Source organism: Eutrigla gurnardus (genome assembly GCF_963514095.1).
Source record: "Eutrigla gurnardus genome assembly, chromosome: 18".
NCBI lineage: Eukaryota > Metazoa > Chordata > Actinopteri > Perciformes > Triglidae > Eutrigla > Eutrigla gurnardus.
In genome coordinates this window covers 16,719,376-16,742,561 of record NC_139929.1, presented here as the reverse complement: position 1 = coordinate 16,742,561, position 23,186 = coordinate 16,719,376, and the positions used below count along the sequence as shown (strand labels likewise).

Below are 23,186 nucleotides of genomic sequence, written 5' to 3'. Positions count from 1 at the left end.
TCCATCCATCCCTCCATCCATCCATCCATCCATCCATCTGTGTGTGTTTGTGATCCAGGGATGGCTCAGCAGTGGAGATAGTGGGTCTCTGTAAATCTACTCTACGCTGGATTGTGAAGCTCCACAACGATGGGCACTTCCCCTATGAAGCAGTCAACATACATAGAGAAGGTATCGTCAATCACAAACACTTCATAACAGCATATCTTACGGGCAGATCACAGATCACGTGCATTCCTCTCTTGAGCTGTGCATCATGTTTTTCTAGCCGGTTTTGGACGCATGTAAAATTCTCAACTCTTTAGTCCATCAATGTTCCAACATTGCCAAATCGAATATTGTTTCTTTGTTGTATGTATTCTCTGTATGAATGGATTGTATTGAATGTAGGGTTTTATATATATCTTTGTTATTAAAAGTTGGGACACGACCATTAAGAGCAAATTACAGAGATACATGTAATAACTCCACAGACAAGTATTCCTCAGTCAGTAACCAATTACTATCACTTATGAATCAATCTCATAAGTTTTGAGTCTTCTCGATACATTGACCTTAAACAGCTCCAGTAACAGTTCTAATCGGCCTTCAGCAGCTGAACTATTGGTAATGACACTTAATAACATTGTCCTAAGAAATTGCAGGAAGCTGCTTCACTTTACAGCTTTTCTTCCTACAAATGTTTGTGCTACTTTACCTTTACAGTGACAGGCTAACAATTCTGTAACCATCTTGGAACCGTTGAATATGTAATTTCAGGACAGACATATTCTGTGTCGTATGTGGAGTGGGATCGTAAGATCCAGGAGAACTTCGAGATGAACTTCTACATTTCCCAAGATCCCCAAGACCCTGAGGAGAAACATCCAGAGCTGGTCCACAAAACAGGGATCTACAAGGACAGTTTGGGGGCTTCTAGCCCCTGGTGTGACTACCAGCTCCGACCTAACTTTCCCATTGCCATGGTGGTGGTGAGTAGCTACAGCTGCTGTGCCTGTGTACATTTTGGATCAGGTTGCAGAGTGAATTTACCCAGATCCACTTCGCTCAGAGACAGATTAATCTCTTAGATTAGTTTATCTTTCATATCTCATTTTTTCTGTTTAATAAGAAATGTTAAAAACATTTAAGTAGCCGGCTGATTGTCGTTTTCACCATTTTAAATTGCATTGATCACTTAATAATGAAATATGATTAATATTAATGCTCCCCAATTTGCCAAAAGGCCCAAATGACACTTGGTTGCTGTCTGTTTCTTGTGCTAAGCAATACAAGAAGCACCATGATGCAACATGACCCAACAATTGCAAGAAAGCGCTGTGTTTATTCATTTATAAGTGTCACAATCTCCAGATTAAACTTTTTCCGCGTATCAATAATTTTGGATAATCAATCAGATCCAATGATTCTGAATGAGGACCTCCAGTATCTGGGAAATAGTAGCTTGTGAAAGAAATTAGCTTTGCACAAGTGTCATGTCTGTGTTTTGTCATGTTCTGTTTGCTTGGTTTTGATTTCCTGTTTTATTTTGTCCTCAGTGTGGTTCCCTGTCTCGTACTTCCTGGTCCTTGTCGTTTCCGCTGTCTTGTCTCCCCCTCCCTCTCGTGTTGATTACCATGCCTGCCCTGATGTGTTTCACCTGTCCCTCGTCAGCTCCCTGCCTCCCTGTGTGTGTATATAGTCTGTGTGTTTCCCCTGTCTCGTGGTCGGATCATTGTTGAATGTAGTTGGTTGTCTGTCACTGTCATGCACCACGTCATGTCCCTGGATTTGTCTCTTTACCTGCGTCCTGCCTTCCGTGTCCCTTCGTGTTTTGGTTCCTGTTTGTAAGTGTTTCTTTGATAGTCGTTTTTGCCCTCGTGGTTCCTTGGTTTGATACTTTGTTTTTTGTCTTAGTTTTTGGTTTATTATTGAAATAAAAATCCCTTTTTACCTGCATTTGGGTCCTCACCTCCCTTTTTCGAGTCCACGCCTGTTTCCAAGCCCGCAAACGTGACAACAAGTCAGTAGGATGTGTTTCTCATCTCATTTTTAAGTTGAATCTCTGGATCCTGAATAATTTTAAGTATTATTATGTTTATGTAAATGTTGAATCCACATGAATTTGATAATACCTTCAGACGAATTTGGATTAAATACACAGATTTGCAGATTTGGGATTTGCATTTGATAACATCCCAACCATCAGCCGACCAAGTCTTTCAGCCATAGCTCAGAGTAGCAGATTAGGTTAATGTGCTGAATTCATGAAACCATAAAAAATATTTTGTGTGTGTGTGTGTGTGTGTTGCAGGCTCCTGAGTTGTTCACTACAGAGAAAGCCTGGGAGGCTCTGGGTGTAGCTGAGAAGAAGCTACTGGGGCCCCTGGGAATGAAGACTTTGGACCCTGAGTGAGTGACCTGCTTGAGTATTGGGGGTCTTTGGCCTCGGAGGGTTGGCTGCTCTAACAAAGTCAGGGAGCACAGTCTTAAATCACTTTGGTCATTGTTAATGTGAATGAAAATAACTAATAACTGCTGGTTTGGTAATTGTGTGCATATCATTTGCAGTCACTGTTATGGTAGAATCCTGTGAGGACAGTAGGTGAGACGAGGGGGGGGGTCCTACATAATGTCTGGGATTTCTAAATGCAAAGTTGTTGTGAGAATGGCGATGAAAAGGACCCTAACACACCTTACATGTTTTGGACATGGACAGGTCAATCAGGGGCCACGTGGGGATAACATATATGGTCAAACAACATGTTCTGTGACATATGTGACCGATTGGCAATGGAAGACAGATGGTCTCCAACTTTTTCTGCCTTATTTTTCTGCAGTGACATGGTGTACTGTGGAGTCTACAACAAAAACCTGGACAATGATAACTTCAACCGAGCTAAGGGCTTTAACTGTCATCAAGGCCCAGTAAGCAAGCATACACTAAACCCCTCCCAGTAGTCACTTAGTAGCTTCTGACTTCTTTTTCCACTTCTTACAGGAATGGTTGTGGCCCATTAGCTACTTCCTGAGGGCCAAACTTTACTTTGCCAAGAAAATGGGACAGGAGACGTATGACAAAACAGTTTCCCTGGTGAAAAACATCCTGTCTCATCACGCTGTACACTTGGACAGGTAATCACAATCAGGATGGTGTAACATGACACATGACTTTTACTTTTGGTTTAACAAGCATGTATCTTGGAGTACCAGTGGTAGGACGCATTAATGTAGGTCATCAATGACCATTCATAAATCAGTTGCTCTTCCTTCAGGTCACCTTGGAAGGGTCTCCCTGAGCTAACCAATGAGAATGGCCAACACTGTCTGTTCAGCTGTGAGAGCCAAGCCTCTTCCATGGCTACCATCCTGGAGGTTCTATATGACCTTTGACCCCAACGACCCAAACAACACCATCAACAGTGACCCAACCTGGAAACATAAACACAGTCGACACTAGATCCTGTATTTACATTTACTTAGCAGGTGTTTCTTCAGGGCCGGTATCAAGAACCACCTCTGAATCTGAACACATTTCAAGGATTTATATAAACTATTTTATTTCTGCTTCTTGATTCCTGAAAGCAAGCTCTAGGCCAACTGCTTCCTTTTACTTTGACAATAATTCATGTATTTGTGTATACTTTGTGTGAACCAGATCATTAAAAGTGTGAGGAGGGCTGCAGAATTGCTGGCCATCATCAGTGACCCTGAATTCATTTTAGAAATAAAAGGGAAATGAATAATAAATGAAGAGTTAAATATGTTTTCAGTCATTTAATTAACTGGTCATGAAGAAAGAAGATTTAAAAGCCAATCTTTAAAATGATATAAATACATGAATATAACCAATATGTATGCTTAATATTAGTCAAATCTGATATGATAAGCAGACTTTCAGATATACATTCTTACAGGAAATGGAAAACACGATTTACCAAGACCTTAAATTCCTTGAATTTCCAGTAAATGCTTCATAGAGTTAGACATTTTTAAACGTATCGCAAATGATACTCAAGTCAACTCCTGTTGCCTTTTAGGAGCTATTCTTTCTGAAATTGTGGCATAGCATTACCATGACCAGGTTGTTTTGGTGCTTCCTCCGTGGTTGCATGATGGGTGAGGATCCATCTGTGCTTAATGTTGTGTAAACTTTCAAATGTAACCAGCTATGAAATGCAGTAGAATATGTGATTTGTCTTGTGTCATCCTTGTGCAAAGTCAATTTGAAAATAAAGAATTTCAAAGAAAGATGAGATGAGTTATGACCCTTTTCATGTTTATCAAATATGATTATTGTTTGTTTATAAACTGGCTTTGGAGCTCCTAACATCTTGTTAAAGGGCCCCCCAGGCGTCATGGCTTCTTGAATGAAACACCAATAATCAGAACCTTGAACTAATAAGAATGGAGTCAATAAGCAGAATTGGTAGCAAAATTATAAATGATATCCAACCCAAGCAGGACAGTCAGAGAAAGTGTCTCTGCAAAGCAATTGTGTTTTTCCATGATACCAGGAGAGCAATCTTGTTTCTGTAGTTAGAGGAAGTAAGTTGCTGGGCGGCAAAGTTTATTTGTTGTGTTGCAAGTTAACTGAAAACAACAAAAAAAAAAAAACTCCTTCTGGAGGCTGTAGGGACGGGTTGGGGAGTTGAGGTTGGGAGGTTTTATTTTTTGTTGTGCGTAAAATCTTCTTGATATAACAATGTTGAAGTCTAAAATTACATGTATTTTATTACAGACGGTGAGGTACAGTTGGGTTTGAGTATCAGTTATGTGAACCGTACACAACCCTAATCCGTTGCCTCACCTTTGTGCAGAAAGTAGTTGTGATAAACAGAGCAGGTGTAGATGTGTCTCCCTGTGGCCTCCACCCTGTTCCCCTTACACCCCTCCTCCTTCCCTCCCCTCAGTTATTGTTTCCTACTCAGACGCCACCTGAGCTACTCTCAGCTGAATAGCAGCATTATATTTCTATCCGGTCTCTGTTTTCACCAGCTGTATTCCTGAATATGTGTTCAGTGATTCTTTCACTGCAATGGACCCCGTTGTGTTGTTGCTGGTGTGTGTTGCTCCTCTGGTCCGGTGCTACAGCTCCGGTCAAGTTATGGACAGCTGTGAAGACATGCGACCCCACCACTCTGGGCTGAGCCCGCAGACAGAACCAGCGCCCTTCACTATCACAACGGACCTCAGCAGCTACAGACCGGGAGGCGAGGTGAAAGGTAACCATCGACACCTGGGTTTATTTTAATGCAGCTCTCCTTAAAGGCAGAGTAGGCGATTATATTCAGAAACACTTTCTCTTATGTTACTTGAAATCCAAAACACTTTTTTAGCCATTTTTCAAAATGTCATCTGTGGCCGTGGCAGGACAGTAAAAAACCAGTCCAATTAATAATATCGGTTGGAGAAAACTGCTTTGGTGTTCTGGGGGAACGGTTTTGAACAGAGGTCTGAACCAAGGGGATGCGTTCATAGTCAAAGTCTCTGTGGTTTTTTCCAAATGAGCTACTCTGCCTTTAAGGTATCAAATAATATGACCACATTCTAATCCACAGGCTAAATCCCTGTGTGGGCTTTTCTGGGACTGTAATGATATGGGGTTAATACACATATAAGTGCAGCGGCACTGTCAATAACAAGGGAACACAGGTCACATCTCTCTGCTTCTCATACACACTCATTCAAGAACAGCTGAGCATTATTTAGCTACTGAAACTTGTTTTTAACCACAGTGAAATAAAACATCTGTCTGCAGCTCTCAGCTGCATCTCTCTCTAGCTGTCGCTCTCTGTCACTCTGCCACTGTCCCGTTTCATTTTGGTCCATGGATTGAAGCAAAAATAAAATGAAAAACTTGGAAGAGATTTGGGGGCGAAAATTGTGTTTACAACCACAAAAAGGAAGCACCCTACGAAATCAAACTGTGCGACCTCCGCTCAGGCCGACCCCTTTAATTGATGAGTTCAAGTGTCTACGTAAATCTATGCATAGAAGTCACTACAGTGTACAGCTATTCAAAAGCTGTTTTCTTGTACATGCATGAGTTTTGATGGCATAATTGCATAGCAGCCACGACAGTGGATGTTATTGCATCATCTCATACACTACCACCCAGTGGCAAGACGTTGCAAGTGGAAAACGAGTCAAACGAAGATGGCCGACAGACAGCCAGAAACACCAAGGGTGCAGTCGAATAGTCAAAAAATAAGGTCCTAACTCCTATTCCTATCTCCTATTCCTTGACCTCTGGGGAAAACGTCACGGGGTTAAGGAAAGGCGATAGGAGAACTCAAAAGGATTTAGGAATAGTCGACCGCGGTGCTCAGAGAATCCGACCGGACTTTCACTAAGCTACGTCATTATAACGCGGCCGCTGATGATTGACAGCTGATGATCGGCACCGGCGATTGACGTGCGTCGTCCACTTCTCCCCATGTTGGTTTTATAAACAGCTGGTTCACTGACCGGCTTCAGTTCCAGCAGCTCCTCCTTCCTGTTTGACCGTTTGCTTTATTTACGTTTCATTTGTGGTTTTAGTTTCGTTTTTGTCAAACATTTGTAACATGATTGAAATAAATGAAAAAAAAAAAAACATTCGATTATTATCACTGTCCACACACATTTATCGACACTATTCCAATTACTCTGTCTGCATGAAAGTTAATGTTAAATATGCAAATGCACATATCGTTTGTTTTCATGAACGGCCGAGGTGTGCGGCACTTTAAATGTTGCTCTCGCAAAGAATTGTGGGTCGGAGTGATCTCCTTTGCTTTCGCATAGGAAGGTCTGTTGCATCCTATGCTAAAGGAGCTCTGAAAGGAAGCATTGGAGCTCCTTTCCTTTGCATTTAGAGAATTCGAACAGCTCTTATCATGGCGGCCACTTGTTTACTTCCGGGTCACTTCTTCAGTTAGGAACCTTCCTAAGCAAAAAAGACTATTCGACTGCACCCCAAGTTGCTTATTTTAGTGTTCAAATCTTCTGTAAAAAGAGACCCTTGCAGGTAAGACAAATATGGTGACATCAAGTAACATCTAAGGGGTCATTCAATTACTCAATTGAAAAAAAAAGTATTGGTTTTATATTGGGAGGAAATTATGATCACGTGTCCACTAAATTGTATATCATGCATCACTAGCTATATTTCAATTTTTATATTTTTAGAATGGGATTTGAAATTTTTGTATATCTTTATATTTTGAAGAGCTCAGGAGCAGAGCGTAATAGACAGGCCTACAAAATAGGCGAGGAATTTCCACAGCCAAATGAGGAGGATGATGCTCATAGCAGTGAGGAGTAAGGGCTCCCAGAACAGGAAGGGTTAGCAATAGCTAACAGTAGCTGAAGACACTGATCTGGAAAGGATGCTGAGGAAGATGAGGCTGAGGAAGATGAGGGTGCAAATGATGGTGAGAGAGTTAAGGCTGAGGATGCATCAGCTAACAGAACTCAAGTGGAAAAGGCTTTGTGCCCCGGGTGCTTTGCCAATTTTAATGATATATGCCACCTCTAGTCAAGACACTGTGAGGATCTCAGTTCAGAGACTCTAACAGGTCCAATTTAACAGTGATGCGTATACTCTTTGTTTTGACCTGTCTAATATAACCCATGTGACCAGTCACGGTAAAACCATGCTGTGGTATTGGGATGATATTTGAAGAAATTGTTGCCATTTGAATGTCAAATTCAGAACTAAAATATTATTTTAGTTCTGATTTTGATGTGCTGGCAAAGTTTAGAGAAGGTTTCCTTGCAGTAAAGCTAGCCATAGAAACATTCAGTGTAAGTTAGTGCATGGCTGACAGTCGGTGGATCATGAGCGAGAGACTTGGGAATCAACAGGAGAGTTAATTCCGCAATGGGGTATTAGTTATGCATGCATAAATTATATTATTTTATAGTTCACATCAAACTTCACATTTCAACACACTTTATTATATAATTGTATGGATTTCTTTGTTAAAGTATGTTTCTACATAAAGGAATTATATCTTTATTAAATATGGGTTGCAAAAAAATAAAGTTCAAATCTAGTTTTTAATGCTTTAAGATGAAAAAACAGTTTCACAGTAAAAAAAATCCTGACTGAGGTTATCATAATGCATGCATGAAAGGGGGAGTTAGAGTGCAGCGCTGCCACGCATAGATGACCACAGCAGTAATAAACACAGAACTGTGTTAATTAGTGGAGACGGATGTTTGGAAAATGTTTGGAAAATGCAGATTGATTATCTTACTTTAATTGCATGTTTTGACATGTAATTGATGAGAAAAATACATTATTTAAATATTAAAAAAACAGTAAATAATTGATTATTAAAATAATTAAGCAGTTCTAATCTAATTAATGACTATATAATTTGCTTAATGTTATGCTCATGTAAGTGTCCTCTGAATTCATTGTCATTAGGGCTTTTCTGGATTTTGTTTTGTTTTGTCCCCCCCCCAGTAATGCTCCAGGCTCCCGTCTCCACACCGTTCACTGGTTTCCTGTTACAGGCAAGAGAGGTGGCGGGTAGGTCTCCTGTGGGCTCCTTTGCGCTGACACCAGGGACGGCTCAGCTCCTCACCTGCAACCAGACACCTGTGAGTTTACCGCCTTTAAGCTGTTTTTACTGTGAACAACATGCCGGCCAACAGCAGGCAAGACAATATGTCATAACACCCGCTCACTTACTGCTGCATATTTATAGATTTACAACATTCCCAGTCTGTTTCCTCATAAATCATTACATTTCCAATGGGAAGACAGACTACTATGAGATTTTTTTCATTTTTCTTGTGCTTTCTCCTGGTTTTGCAGGAACTTTTTTTGTGAACACATTACTTTGGATATCAGATGACACCATACACCTGTGGTGTTCAATGTAATCTGAAATGCTGATCTCTCTCTCTCTCTCTCTCTCTCTCTCTCTCTCTCTCTCTCTCTCTCTCTCTCTCTCTCTCTCTCTCTCTGCATTCATGTGAACAGAACACAGCTGTATCCCACACATCAGCGTCTGTTAAGACCTCCGTCCAGGTGACATGGAGATCAGAAGCATCAGGAGACATGAAACCCATTCAGTTCCAGTAAGGTTGAATTCAATTCATATTCTTTATTCTTTTTTTTTATAGCCATAATCAAGTGGGACACCAAAGTGAGTCCTTTCTTCACTCTCTCACTCGCATAATCCCCACGTATTTCAACCATGACTCATAAAAACTGATTCGGGTGTCTCCACAGTGCATCCTTCGTGCAGAGTTACAGGACATTCTGGGTTGATGTTATAAGTCCTGTCGTGAACTTCACTAATGATGGCCCTGTTGGATCTACAAGTCTCCCCACGACACCAACAACAACAACCATAATAAATCCACCTGCAGCACCTGTTGTAAGTAAATGATGTTGGCATTGAACTAGCCATCAAACTACACATTTCAATCTCTTTCTTGCATCACGGCTTGGGAATCTTCATTGTTCTGGCACTGGCTGCTGCCCTGACACATGTCGGTACAGGCTAAATCCTAAACTCTGCCAGAAGAACAGTCACTTGCATTGGACCATCTCAATGATAACCTTTGGGAGGACCTCTGTGTGATCGTTGGTTGCATCATTCCATCCAAGTGTTTGAAGTCTTGCAGTGTGGATCTTTTCCTCATATCGTGCAGGCCTAGTCTACAATAACAGGCTTGGTCTTGCTTGAATTACAAGCTTAACACAAGCTTTCTAATTCTCATAAATGCACAATATTCTTCCTTTATTGCATTAAACAATACAGCGGCTGCTGTCAACAGAGAAACAAGATTGTATGCCACACTGACATACAGTGATGAAGCAGGTAGGGAAAAAGGCAGATTTTAGTTAGTTAAATGTATGCAGCCAGAAAGCCACACAGATCAGTTGGGATTGCAGTGAGGTGCCATGTCTTCTGAAGGTATAGTTTCACCTTTCGTGGACGCCTGGCTCTTAGTGTTTAGATACAGTCACCAGATAGTAAAATGTAGTATTATAAGAGGATTGTATTGAATTTAGTTTGAGCTCAGTGGGTCTTCGCATTCTCCATTTATCTACCTGTATAGCATGGAGCTCTTCAGTCATATGAATATTGATGAATATTCATTGTGTTTATTACTAGTTAAATGATTTTGGAAAATGTATATTATTAATTAGCATGGTTTTATGGTAATAAATGCTGTTTTAAAATACAACTCAGTCCACAGTCAACATGTAAACAGTAAACATGGCCAAAACACTGAGACCGCCAGAGTATATCTTCATACAATTGTGCCATCATTTTCTTGATAGTTGCAGTTGACCTCAAAGATTAGGACAAGTCATTCAGTTGCAACACTGTCGGTGCTGATGTCATGGTTGATTCCTCTTCCACCGAGGTCTCAGGTGGACAGAGTGCGGCCCAAGCAACAAGATGTGACGAGTAGGGATGAGATTGTGTTTTCTAGTTACATATTTTTGTCTTTTTTCTGCAGGCGAGTGTCACGAGTGCAAATTGTGGTGTCACCAAGGTGTGTTTCAGTCAGCCTTCAAACTGTGACCCTCCAGCCAACGCTGACTGTTATTTCATGTCGGCCATGATGTTGTCTCCCACTGATGCCACCATCCGCTATGAGATGACAGGTCCTTCTGATGGATACATCGCTTTTGGATTTTCAGATGATCAGATGATGGTAATGTGAAGACGAAATGCACGAATTCATACTTCATATACAGATCATCCATCACCAACATCAGAACATTTACCTTGAGAAGCTCAGACCCTGCACATTATATACTGATAGCACAGTTACATCCATCTTCTGGTGAAAGCATTCATTCTTATTCTCAAGTCTCTCTGCAGGGAAACGATGACATTTATATTTGCGGCATGACCAATAACGGCCTGGTGCATCTGCAGCATGCTTTTTCAACAGGACGGACAGCTCCTCAAGTTATACCTCTGGTAATGCAGCTTGTCAAACCATGAAATATTGAATGCTGTCACAGCTTTAGCAATGAACGAATTCCCATGTGACGTTGAAGTGATTTGTAACTGTCCACCAGGGGAATGTTTCCGATGTAAGAGCGTCAGTGCAGGATGGGGTGATCAGCTGTTCCTTCACCACCATGGACATTGTTTCTACTCAGAGGACCACTGGCTTCAACCAAACCTACCATCTCATCTTTGCCTATGGCCCCAGCAGTAATGGTAATAGATGGTGGAGGGGGTAGCAATTTATTTGTGATCAGGGATGGTGTTAAATGTTTCCAGTTATGAGAGCAAGGACCTCCTTGGCCTGTCATTATAGAGATCCTAATATTAGTCTTAATGAATGAGTTTTTCATGAACCATTGAATATGTTGTGAGATGATTGTATCACTATTAAATTACACTCAGTAAATACTGTATAATTTGTAATGGGAACAGCGATGCTGGTCTTGGACTGAAGAACTGCTGCCAAATCAGTCTTGTACAAGTTTTTACATTCCTTTTTGTGGAGGAATATTTTCAGTGGCAGATTAATCCCCATTTAATGCCTCCGTGCTTATTTGTGGCATCAGGATGGTTCAAGTTGGATGAAGGAGCATGTTGTGTTTTGAACAGTTTTTTGAGCAAGATACATCAGGCTTTAGCTTGCATGGCATGGGGGGGGGGGGGGGGGGGTATTTGTTCACAATACGAAATAAATCGATCATTTACAATTAGGAACAGATTGTGTTTATGGTTATGAGACATCAAACGTTAATTGCAGATATGATAGGACTCAAAGCCCATGCACCTGGTAAAAAAGGACGCAAGGACTTACAGGCAAATTTTTCAATCAGCTGAATTTCAACCAGCTTTGTATCATTAAAATAGTATATGCAAATACACAGCATCTAGCTACCCTCCATGTTGCCAGCTCCAGAGCTCACATTTAATTTGCCAGCAAAAGTCAGTGTAACACACAATTCTTCTGGCAAATGAACAGGGTTTAGTTGTGTCCACACAGACATATTGTGCAATGAGGGAGTATTATTTGGGTTATGCCCACTTTCACTTTTACCTTCAAATAAGATGATTTAAACAGGAAACCGCAGATTGTTGTCTGATGAAACTGACTGAGTCTCACTCTTTTCAATGATGTCATATAGCTTGTATAGTGTTATCTTAACTAACCCACTCAACTAGCTGGAGCAGTTGACCATCTTGAAAAGTTGAGCTCCTGTCTGTTTTGTGCATCTCTCCCACAGGACGAATCCAGCTCCATACAGGTACCTTCGTCAGCAGTAACAAGGTAGATCTTTCCAGACCTCAGCATGTCAGAAAGGCTGGTTGGCCTCATATCATCAAAGCACATGGTGAGCTCCTGTTTACAGAGTTACAGGTAGAAGATTTTCATTTTAATAGGAGATCATCTAAAGTTTAAGCTTGGCCTGCAAATTGTTCCAACACCAGGACATTACTGGAAGTGGCCTGTTTTGATAGCTGTAAAGAGGATTTGTAAGATCTCCGAATGTTTTTGAAGCATTGAAAAAATAGAAACATTTATCCTGAGGCATATCGATAGTAAAAAGCAAAAGACCCTCCAACCTTGAATTGTGTTTCAGGAGCACTGATGCTGATCGCCTGGATGACTCTCGCATCACTGGGAATGATGGTGGCCCGATATCGGAAAGGAGCGACCAAAAGACAGCTGTGTGGGAAAGATGTCTGGTTTGTGGTGAGATTCATAAATAGACAATTGTCCATCCATCGTCTACCGCCTATCTGTATTCATGACTTTGGACTCTGGGAGGTATACCAGAGAACTCTTCGAGAACCCACACTCACACAGGGAGAACAAACTCCACACAGAAGGAACCCAAATCAGGAACCAGGAATCAAACCCGGGACCCTCTTGCTGTGATTATAAAATGTAGTTCAAAATCATGTGAAGATATATGTTTGTAGGGCAAATGTTAAACATTCTAACTGAGGAAAAATTAGGGAGTGAATCGGTGAAGGTATCAGAGAGGTTCGGGAGTGTTTTTGTCCAATTTACTTTTTGGAGGTGAGAAGAATATTGGACAGTTCCTGTCAAATGTGTCTTGTTGGTCCAAGCCTGCTCTCTCTCAGGTGTAGTGGATCAGGCACATCTCCTGAGCTCTGTATGTCTTGTAACTTGTGCATTATGATGTTGTGCGGTTTGTCTTTCTCCAGGTCCATGTTGCAGTGATGAGTGTGATGGTAGCAGCCACAATCATTGCCTTCATCCTCTCCTTCTCCTATGTCAAAGCCTGGTCTGGGGTCAGTAAACCAGTCTTGCTGTGTTGTTGAGGGTATCTTTTGAAGCAGTCTGCTTCTCATTGGAAAGCACCGACATCAAACTACACAAGGAACTGACCTATTAGTGTATTGAAGAATGAAGATATTCAGTCAAATGTTGTGCTGAGATAGGATGATTTCAGTGTTCCTGTGCTCTTTTCAGGGGGCCCATCCCGTATTGGGCTGCCTGGTTCTAATCCTTTCGTTCCTGCAGCCCATAATGGCTCTTCTGCGCTGTGGACCACAACATCCACAGTAGGTACCTTGCTCTCAGTGTGTGTGTGTGTTTGATTCAAGAAATCCTCATATCTAAATAACAACATAGGCCAACAGTTATCAGTGCTCTGCTGACCAGAGTCTGTACTATGAAGCAGAATTGGCGAGGTAACCTCAGGTTTACCTTTTTTCAGTCCTACGACAGTGTGAACTTGTTTCCAGGTAGATCACCTGACCTGCTCTGGTGCAGCTTATGTTTAAAATAACATGTCAACTTGTAGGGAAGCACTGTTTACTGACCAATCACAGCTCAGTGCATGGATCAATAAACCAATCACATATTTATCTATCCATCCAACCATCTATCTATCTATTGCTTGGTTTCAGCAGCCTAATTTGTCAGGGCTTGAAAGCTGGTTCACTGGAAACTCTTCAGACTGGTTCTCCGTCTTTGACCGTTCTGTTCAAAACACATTGGTTCATGCACATGTATGATCTGGGTTTAGTTAAAAATGACATGTGATAAATTATAAGGATTCAGGCTTTTGTTAAAACATCTTATCTTAACTTACTTTAACCCCAACGTCTGGTGTTGCCTACGCATTACTGCTGGTTAAAACAAAGATGGTGGCTATGGTTGAACAATGATGACCTGCATGGCTAAAGAAGCCAAACCCAACTGTTGTTGGACACAGAGGACAAACTGCTGATAGAAAAGAGTCACACTAACACAGAAACCTTAACATAGGCTGGGTTATAGACAAAAAAAAGATTCTTAACTCAAGATCCACTAACAACTTCTTTCTGGAGTTATTCAAACACATTTCGTGGTCATCATCAGCAGAGAGGCTGCACAGTTCTCATATTATTGCTCTGGCTATCTCACTTATCTCGTTATCATGTGACTACTTCACATGATGACGCCCCAACCATTGTCATAAGCTGATAAAGACCATGAGATGTGATTGAAAGCTCCAGAAAAGCTAACTTTTTTGTTGTTGTCATACTACTGTCTCCAAGGTCAAGAATGAAGCTTTACTTTTATTGAAACAGGTCAACAACAAAGCAACAAACGACCAGTGCCATTGTTCTTCCAGCGAAGGAAGTCTTGTTTGTTCTGATCATTTAGTAATTTTCCTCTTTTCTTTGACAGAAGGTTTCTTTTCAACTGGGCACATGCCTTAAATGGACTGTCTTCAAAAGTTTTAGCTGGTAAGGTCTTATCTAATATTATGAACTGATGAATAACCTCAAAGTTGTCTGCATTAGTACACTCTTTAATAATAATAATTAAAAAAAATTATCTAACTACTACTACTGTCAACCTTTGCTGCAAGTCTTGAAAATGCATTTTTGTGTGACATCACACAGTGGCAGCCGTATTTACAGGCTTGAAGTTGATTGACAGCACTCTGGACCGATGGCTGATGAAAGTGATGGGTGGTTTGGTTGGCTGGGAAGCTTTGTTCTACATGCTGTTGGAAGTCCATTTCAAATGGAAGTTGAACAGCGCAGGTAAATACATTTTTAATCCTGTCTTTTAGTCATATTAATCTTATTGTAAAGTGGCTCATAATGGGTGCTTATTTGCAGCTGAGATTAAAGCACACGGACGTCACTGCTGCAGTCTTTGTAATGTGAAATGCAAAGCTGGAGAAGTCAACACGTGGCTCTACAAGCTAAAGAGTTCACCATTTATCAGCTAACCATTCATTAATTTATTTATTTATATCGAGTTATATGAGAGTGTTGTTGTTGTGGTTAGCCCTGTTGCCTCACAGCTTCTGTGTGGAGTCTTTGGGCCCTAGTTTCGTGGCGCAGCGCAGGGCAGCGCAGGGTGGCGGAGCCGGCGCAATGCAAGTTTCGACCCGCGCAGCCTTGCGCACCGTCAGTTTGGCAGTTTGGTGGATCGCCTGCGCCAAGATGGGTGTGGCGGCGCAGCAGGGGGAGGCGTCACAGATTCAGCTTGGTGCAGCGGAAGTTTCGTGGAAAAAAGCTTCGCCGAGACTGCGCTGAAAGCTCGCCAGCTCCAACCTGGTCTACTCTCGGCGCAAGGCGCAAATAAAGTCCATTCATTCAAGGCGAATCACAGCTGGCAGAGTGAAAGTTTGGCTGACTGCGCGCAGTGCACACACGTCACCGAGACCTCACAGGCAGGTTTCCACAGTTCCAGGCACATTTAAATGCAATAAATAATCACAACAAACACTATTTAATGCAACTAATTGAATCAACACGTGAATTTATATCTATATAGATTGTCCCGTCACATCTGACGTCAGATCAAAGAACAGAAACTCAGCCTCTCGGACCAAAACATCTTCCTCTCTCTCTCCTGTTTTTTATAATATGGGCATTATTATTCTTATGATACGCACGCACAGCGCGTGATGCGCATGGTGGGAGCAGCGGCGCTGCTTATGTCATCGGGTTGTCAAATGACGGAACTTGCACTGAACCTCCCCTAACGCATTAAAGGTGAGGAGAGGAGCTCATTTGATTGGTAAAGATCTGAATCGGCTGTATTAATCCCAGTCCACGCCTCGTCTCCTCCTCGTCTCCCACTCACGCCTTCTTCTCCTCCCTCTTTCCCACTTGCGCGGGTGGGCGAGACGGGAGGTGTGCCTGCGCGAGCCTGCGCGGTGCACGAAACTTGCAAAGTCCAGGCGGACACACCCCGTCGGCGCGGCGCAGGTGCGCTGAAAGCTGACTGCGCCTGGTCTACGAAACTAGGGCCCTTTATGTTCACTCTGTGTCAGCTTCCTCCCACAGTCCAAAGATATGCTGATTAAATTGCTTGGCGGGGTATCTCTCTGTGTACATGTCAGTCCTGTGACAGACTGGTGACCTGTCCAGGTGAACCCTGCCTGACCCTGAGTGGGATAAGCGGTTACAGATATGGATGGGTGGAGTTGGCAAATAGCTCGCTAGTAGCTCAGACTAGGCCTGTAAGTTGTCAGTAGAAGCTTCCAGAACCACATATTTCACAAAACACAGATTATTATAATGTTGCTGATCCCAGTTTTGGTGTGACCATCTGTTTATTTGGGTCCAGTTGCTTTAGGAACTGTTAGCATACACTTTTATTGATGAGTCTGTTTCAAGTTTAGGTAAGATACTTAAGGGAAAATGTAACATTGGAATTTTTTTTTTTTTTTAAGTATCCTGCAGCAATATTAACTTTCCTCTCTTTTCTTAAATTACAGATACAGATACAGAATCAAAATTGGTAAGACAAAAAAAAGCTAAAAATAAACAATAAAATGTAGCTGATTTCTAATATAAATTGCATTGTCTTGTCAGATAACAGCTGATGGCCTGCTGATGGTGCTGTTCTTTCTGGGAAATTTGACCTTTGTGGTGACACTGTTGGTCGGAATTGGGATGTCATAAGAAGAGCAACACAGCAAAGACATCATTTCTGGAAATTTGCCAAATACATAGATAGTTTTTGTATTTTCATCTTTTTAAACAAATGCTTGAATATATTGTAATAATGCCTCATTTGTAGACCTTTACCTCAATATTAAGATTAACAAAGGTTTTTGGTGTCAAGCCACATTCCTTTGTGCATATATAGATTTACGTAGATTTAAATATTTGTATTCTTTAAACATGATAGTCACCACTCATGTGTATGTAACCAAGAATAAGTAAGTAGACAAGAATGATCATTTCACAGATGCTAAGCAAAATCGCTCCTTTTTTAGTAGACTGCTCAGTCGTCAACATTTTGTTATTCGACTCACCACTCAAGTAATACAGTCTCTTATTTTAACTTAGTCCCTAGTGACCATACCTGTCAATGTCACTGACTACAAGCGTATGTTGGAGATAGACTGTAGAAAACAAGTACATTGTGTGCATTAGTCAAGCCATTCTTATAGAAATAAGATGTAGTTTATCAGTCTCTACAGAACCACTCATCTGGAAGATCCTCGATGCACATAGGAAGGAAATACAAAGTAATTATAATATATGGCAACATCGGAGCATATCTGCTGTGACTTCATTGGTTTTTCATGTTTATTACTGGAGAACTTATGTCACATGACAGAATCCACCCAGCCATCAACATCTAAAGTGAGTCGAGCTAGGACTCTGTTCCACTACGCTGTTCCACTACCCAGCATGCTCCTGTCTTTCACAAAAAAAAGATGGATGAAATAAAACTTCAGGCTAACCCACCAACTGGAGGTCGCTGGCGCTCAGTGACTGTTGGTCCCATATCTTTACAGAGTCCTGGCTCCATGGTGGACTTAGGACCTTAGGACAGAGGACGAATTGATGGACAAGGGACAATTGCTTTTGTAGAACGCCATTTATGCCAATTAAAATAAATAAATAAATCTTGAAAAAAATAAACGAGGCAATGAATATATAAATGAATGTAAATTATTTCACAGAACTTGTATTTAATAATCTGGTACTATTGAATAAGGAACAAATACCATTTCAACAGGAAAAAATAAAGAAACCTCAGGAAGAGCAACTGAGGAGGGCTCCCTCCTGAGATGGAAGTGTAATACATGTGTAGAGAATAAACAACAAAATAAGGACAACGCTGTGAATCCATATGTAGAGGTACTGCAGCAGCTGCCCTTACCATGTATGTAGGGCTTACAATTGTTACATACTATTGCTCATATACGCAGCACAGAGGATTGTAGGTCAGAATACTACGTGGAATGGATTTCTAGTCCATCGCTTTAAGCACTCGGCCAAGGACACGACAACTACAATACAAGCTAAAATAAAATACAATTTTTAACCAAGCTTTAGTGCTTGTGCCTGACTGTCTGCACTGCACAGAGATCCTGCTTTCTTATTGCAACTTTTCTATTCTGGGGTGTTGTCAAAAACAAACTTTCAAACAGACAGTGCAGCGAGTAGTTTTCAATTTCAAAGTTGTTTCAGCAGAGGAGACCACATGTTGAATAATCACAATTTGACTGTTGGCAACACAATAACAAGTGGAGATGCCGGGGATTGAACCCGGGGCCTCATACATGCGAAGCATGCGCTCTACCACTGAGCTACATCCCCACCCAAGGACAAGCAGCTCAGAACTTTACCGTCCTTCTCCGAATTGTATTTCCTGACCACCGTCAACCAAACTGCTGTCAAGATCACAATCATGGTAGAGAAGTGAAAAATAGAGCTTGATTAATAAAAAAAAAGGGAAAAAAAACATGTTTGTATCTACATGAAACTGAGTAAGTAGAAAACAAAAATGGATTGACAATTGAAAGTCCTTTTGACAATAAAGACTAATAAAGTAATGTTACAGAAAAAAAAACAATTCACACAAAGCTGAAAATTATCAAGTAAAGTCGCCATTTTCTGAATATTTTCTTAGCAGCTTTTAGAAAATTCTTAGAGATGGGCCGTTTGACATGGAAGCCCTGAAGCCTGTTCCAGTCTATTGTAGCCAACTGGTTTGAAACACTGTGTCAAGGCTTGTATCAAATCTCCGCGATCACGTGACTGATGACTTTTGAGGCTTCATACGTCACATTGAAACACCGGAAGTGAGGTGAGTCTTTGAAGTCAAATCTTTGGCGCCACTTCATTCGTTATAAGTAGTGATGTCCAAATGAAGCTTCGTGAAGCATTTTCTTTATTTTCTGAGCCCAATAGATGGCGCTCTCTGTTCAACAAAGGATTGAAGGCCGATATATTTCCATTGCTTTCAACCCTTTGTTGAATAGAGAGCGCCATCTATTGGGCTCAGAAAATAAAGAAAATGCTTCACGAAGCTTCATTTGGACATCACTAGTTGTAAGGAGACATGAAATGCTTGGTGTTCCCTCCCTGCTTCATAGCGTGAGAGACCTTCAATTGCAAGAGAACTTTAATGGTGGAGAATATATGTACGACAACACTTGGACCTTGTGTCAGCCACAAAGGTAGGTGTTTTTCAAGTGACTCAAGTCACTTGTAAACTCGGATCAGTTTGGTGATTAGCATCTATACTCGACACACTCTCTGCTCTGCTCCGTGTGTGTATTAATTCTTGCCTGTGATTGGATTGTCGCTGCACGTGGATTCCTATAACGTACCTTAATACCAGATATCCCCGTAAAGCTTGTCTTCTCTTCTTTCAGCAACCGTTTTAATTTTATCTCTAGCAAAAATCTGCATTCACAATATTATATATATATAATATCATCTTTTTGCATATATTTTTAGTAAACATCCTATTTTTCAACAATCAAATTATCTTAAATAAGATGACCATAATGTATCCCTGTATAAGTAAAAGGATAAATCGATTTAAAAATGTATTTTTGTATTAATCAGGCTCTATTTTTCACTTCTCTACCATGATCAGATGCTCAGGAAATACAATTTGGAGAATGACGGTAAGTTCTGAGCTGCATAGCTTGTGGTTTTCATTCCAATAGGCAACAAGGGCACTACAGCAATAAGCTGTTCTACATCTGAAATCCTGCAACTTCATGTGGGGATGTAGCTCGGTGGTATGTATGAGACCCCGGGTTCCTGCATCTCCAATTGTATCGTGTTGCCAACAGTCAAGTTGTGTTAATCCATTATGTGATTAAGTCAGCTGAAACAACTTTGAAATTGAAAATATGTCATTCTTGTGTAGCACCCTCCTAATTTGTTTCTATGGGTTTATCACATTTATTTCTGTAAACTGTTCTGATGTGGGCCTAGAAACATTTAGTTTGTGTTAGATACCAAAATGTCCTATGTTCGAAGGACCTTTGAACGCCTCAGGGTTCTTTGATTTGGGCTTCTGATTTGTTTGGGCAGGTGTCGATCATTTTAGGCATCAACCTGTCGGATTGTGAGAGGGGCGGGTTTTAGAGAAAAAGGGCGGGAGATGAGGGGGACACGTTAAGCCTGACTGAACCCTCGTTAACTTTATAAAAGAAGTGGTGTGTTTCATCGTTACGTGGGTTTATGTGAGTGGAATACCATCGTGTTAACAGCGTGACCCAGCGTGTTTGGAAGTGAGGACTCCCTACTGGCAAGCTGAAAACCAAGTTAGGATTGTTGCTAGCGGTCACCATGCCAGCTCGCCTGACACGCAGAAAAGGTTGGACATTGCCACGAGCTGCTGTCGGAGGAGGAGCCGGTGCTGAACCGGGACTTCGAACGGGTCCCTGGTCGCGTCGCTGCCTCGGGAGGAGACTGCCGGGTTGCTTTTCCATGGTTCGGGTGTGAGTATCACCGCCGACTGTTTCTACGTGGATTTCGGTTATGAGCGGCAACATGCGCCATCACTGGTAGGCCTACCAGTCCCTGAAACTCTAAAACCCCAGGCACATTATTACTATTAAGGCAAGGCAAGGGAATTTTCTTTGTATAGCACCTTTCAACAACAGGGCAATTCAAAGTGCTTTACATAAAACATTATAAGCATTGGAGAAAATTAATTAAAACAAAAATAAATGAATAAAAACAAGAATCAAGGAATGGAAATTACAATGCAGTATAATAAGTTCATAGATAGTATTGTTTACTGAAAGGCCGGGGTGAACAGAAAAGTCTTAAATCTTGATTGAAAAGAGCTGAGATTTGCAGAGATATTTGTTCCAAATATGTGGTATGTAAAAACTGAAGGCTGCCTCTCCATGTTTGGTTCTGACTCTGGGGACACAGAGCAGACCTGTCCCAGACGATCTGAGAGGTCTGGATGGTTCATAACTAACCAGAAGATCAGAAATGTATTTGGCCTTAAACCATTCAGTGCTTTGTAAACCATCAGTAGTAGTTTGAAATCAATTCTTTGACAGACAGGAAGCCAGTGTAACGATAGATCTGAGAAACGCAGTAATATGATCCACTTTTTTGGTCTCAGTGAGGCCTCAAGCAGCAGCATTTTGAATTACAGTAACTGCAGCTGTCTGATCTTTTAGGGAGACCTGTAAAGACACTGTTACAGTAGTTGAGCCTGCTGAAGACAAAAGCATGGACAAGTTTTTCCAAATCCTGCTGAGACATAAGTCCATTAATCCTTGATTTATTATTTAGGTGATATTCGTCTGTCTTAATCACTGATTTAATGTGGCTGTTGAAGTTCAGATCTGAGTCCATGACTACACCTAAGTTTCCAGCTTTGTTTGTGGCTTTTAGCATTACCGCTTGAAGCTGGGTGCTACCTTTTGGCCATTTTTGCTTGGCTCCAAAAACAATGATTTCAGTTTTGTCTTTGTTAAAAGGTCCCCTATTATACTGATTTTCATCAATTCCACACAGCTGTCAGAGGTCCAACAACACTGTTTTCGATATGCATTGCCCCAAACCCATCCATGGTCCTGAATTTCAGCTGTCTAAAAGTTGCTCAAATGAGCTCTGCCGATAACAGGCTCTTTCTGTTTGCACCTTTAAATGCTAATGAGCTCTGTCTGTCAACGCCTACTTAGAGAGAGAGACAGAGAAGATGCCGCTTACGCTAGCGGTAGCATGCGCCAATGTTAACGTGTATGTATCGCTATGGCTCGCCTATGTGGCTCAGGTAAAGTTGCTGGGTCCTGTATGGTTGGGACAGATCCTTTAACGAGGGTCAGTGTCGAGGCTAGGGATGTCCCGATCCGATATTTGGATCGGATCGGCCGCCGATATTAGCAAAAAATGCATATCGATATCGGATCGGCCTGCACGGGAAAATCCCGATCCGGACTCCCGATCCAGTTTTTTTTTTTTTAAACTCCGGTCCTTGTTTTCCAGCGCACCGATGTAGTAATCCATTCCATTTTTTTCTGTTTTCCCCCAAAATCCGGTCCGTGTTTTCCAGCACACCTAGCGCACACCTCGCGACCTGTCCAGCATCCACTAAACAACAACAAGACGGACTTGTGTGCATGTCCCGTGTTTCCCCTACCATTGTACAGGCCATAAAATCAATACGCCAAAAATAAGCCACCTATCAATTCATTCATAAATCAATAATCATTTACATTAGGAGCGCCTCCGCGCAGCACAGTAGACTTGCTCCGCAAGACGCGCAGCCACAACAATCCTCGCCGCGCGCTCCCGCTACGTTCTTCTTCGTACTTTACGCGCTTGTTCTGATGCCGTTCCGCCTCGTTAAACCACCACGATGTCGCTTTCTACTTTGAAACACGGAGTTGACACTGTATTTTGATAAGCTGTTGCACTCTTCAGACTCGTGGTGTGAGCGGGACCGGACCGGCACCGGACCGGCTTCCGCGCTGCCTGCTCGCACAGATCCGCTCGTGCGCACATGCGCTGATGCAGGTCGAGTGTTGTCGATAAATATATGCACTCCTTCAAAACAACATCAAGCCATATTGTGTGTGTAGTATTAGGACGTGATGACGTGTGTACGGGCTAAAGCCGGTTTGGGCTGGAGCAGTGTGAATGCAAAGCAAGGGACTCCCTGTGGGGGGAGGATTGTTTTTGATAAGCTGTGGAACTCTGAGTTTACCTATTTCTACCTGAATTTCTATGAACTATTAGGCTGTTGAGTAAACCTATAACTTATATTTTACTTGATAAAATAAGACAATATATGCACTCATATGTCGTTATAGTGTTTTACAGTATCTGTAGCTATTAATGTGATGCTCATCATTTTCCAGCCATATTTTTCCAGCCCCTAATTTTGGATAATTTCCATCAACCGGCATTTTTAATCTTTAATACATGCTTGGATCGGCCGGTATCGGTATCGGCCGATACTAAAAGCTACAATATCGGTATCGGATCGGAAGTGCAAAAAGCTGG

At 41.6% G+C, this 23,186-nt stretch overlaps 2 protein-coding genes across 4 annotated transcripts in view; both read left to right on the top strand.

Annotated features, from left to right (window-relative positions):
* LOC311029157 (glycogen debranching enzyme-like) overlaps window positions 1-4,197 on the top strand; it is a 67,654-nt gene extending 63,457 nt beyond the window's left edge. For all 3 annotated transcript variants that reach the window (XM_084034148.1, XM_084034147.1, XM_084034146.1), the window contains exons 28-33: window positions 59-171; window positions 760-971; window positions 2,294-2,391; window positions 2,820-2,907; window positions 2,981-3,114; window positions 3,255-4,197. In XM_084034148.1, coding sequence (XP_083890274.1) covers window positions 59-171; window positions 760-971; window positions 2,294-2,391; window positions 2,820-2,907; window positions 2,981-3,114; window positions 3,255-3,372 — 763 coding nt within the window. In that variant the 3' untranslated portion in view covers window positions 3,373-4,197. The remainder of the gene's footprint in view (window positions 1-58; window positions 172-759; window positions 972-2,293; window positions 2,392-2,819; window positions 2,908-2,980; window positions 3,115-3,254) is intronic.
* Window positions 4,198-4,924: 727 nt separating this feature from the next.
* LOC311029097 (putative ferric-chelate reductase 1) lies at window positions 4,925-17,137 on the top strand. Its single transcript, XM_084034032.1, has 15 exons — window positions 4,925-5,204; window positions 8,438-8,574; window positions 8,960-9,057; window positions 9,212-9,359; window positions 10,456-10,653; window positions 10,824-10,925; window positions 11,027-11,171; window positions 12,197-12,304; window positions 12,554-12,666; window positions 13,146-13,232; window positions 13,414-13,505; window positions 14,620-14,678; window positions 14,838-14,981; window positions 16,673-16,695; window positions 16,770-17,137. The coding sequence occupies exons 1-15, from the start codon at window positions 5,018-5,020 to the stop codon at window positions 16,857-16,859; spliced, it is 1,731 nt and encodes a 576-aa protein (XP_083890158.1). The 5' UTR covers window positions 4,925-5,017; the 3' UTR covers window positions 16,860-17,137.
* Window positions 17,138-23,186: the final 6,049 nt, after the last annotated feature.

Excerpts from the sequence above, each read along its gene's own strand:
- LOC311029097 (XM_084034032.1), top strand. The coding sequence starts at position 5,018 with ATGGACCCCGTTGTGTTGTTGCTGGTGTGTGTTGCTCCTCTGGTCCGG. Across the intron at positions 9,058-9,211 it reads ATGAAACCCATTCAGTTCCA|TGCATCCTTCGTGCAGAGTT; the intron begins GTAAGGTTGAAT and ends GTGTCTCCACAG. Across the intron at positions 12,305-12,553 it reads TCATATCATCAAAGCACATG|GAGCACTGATGCTGATCGCC; the intron begins GTGAGCTCCTGT and ends ATTGTGTTTCAG.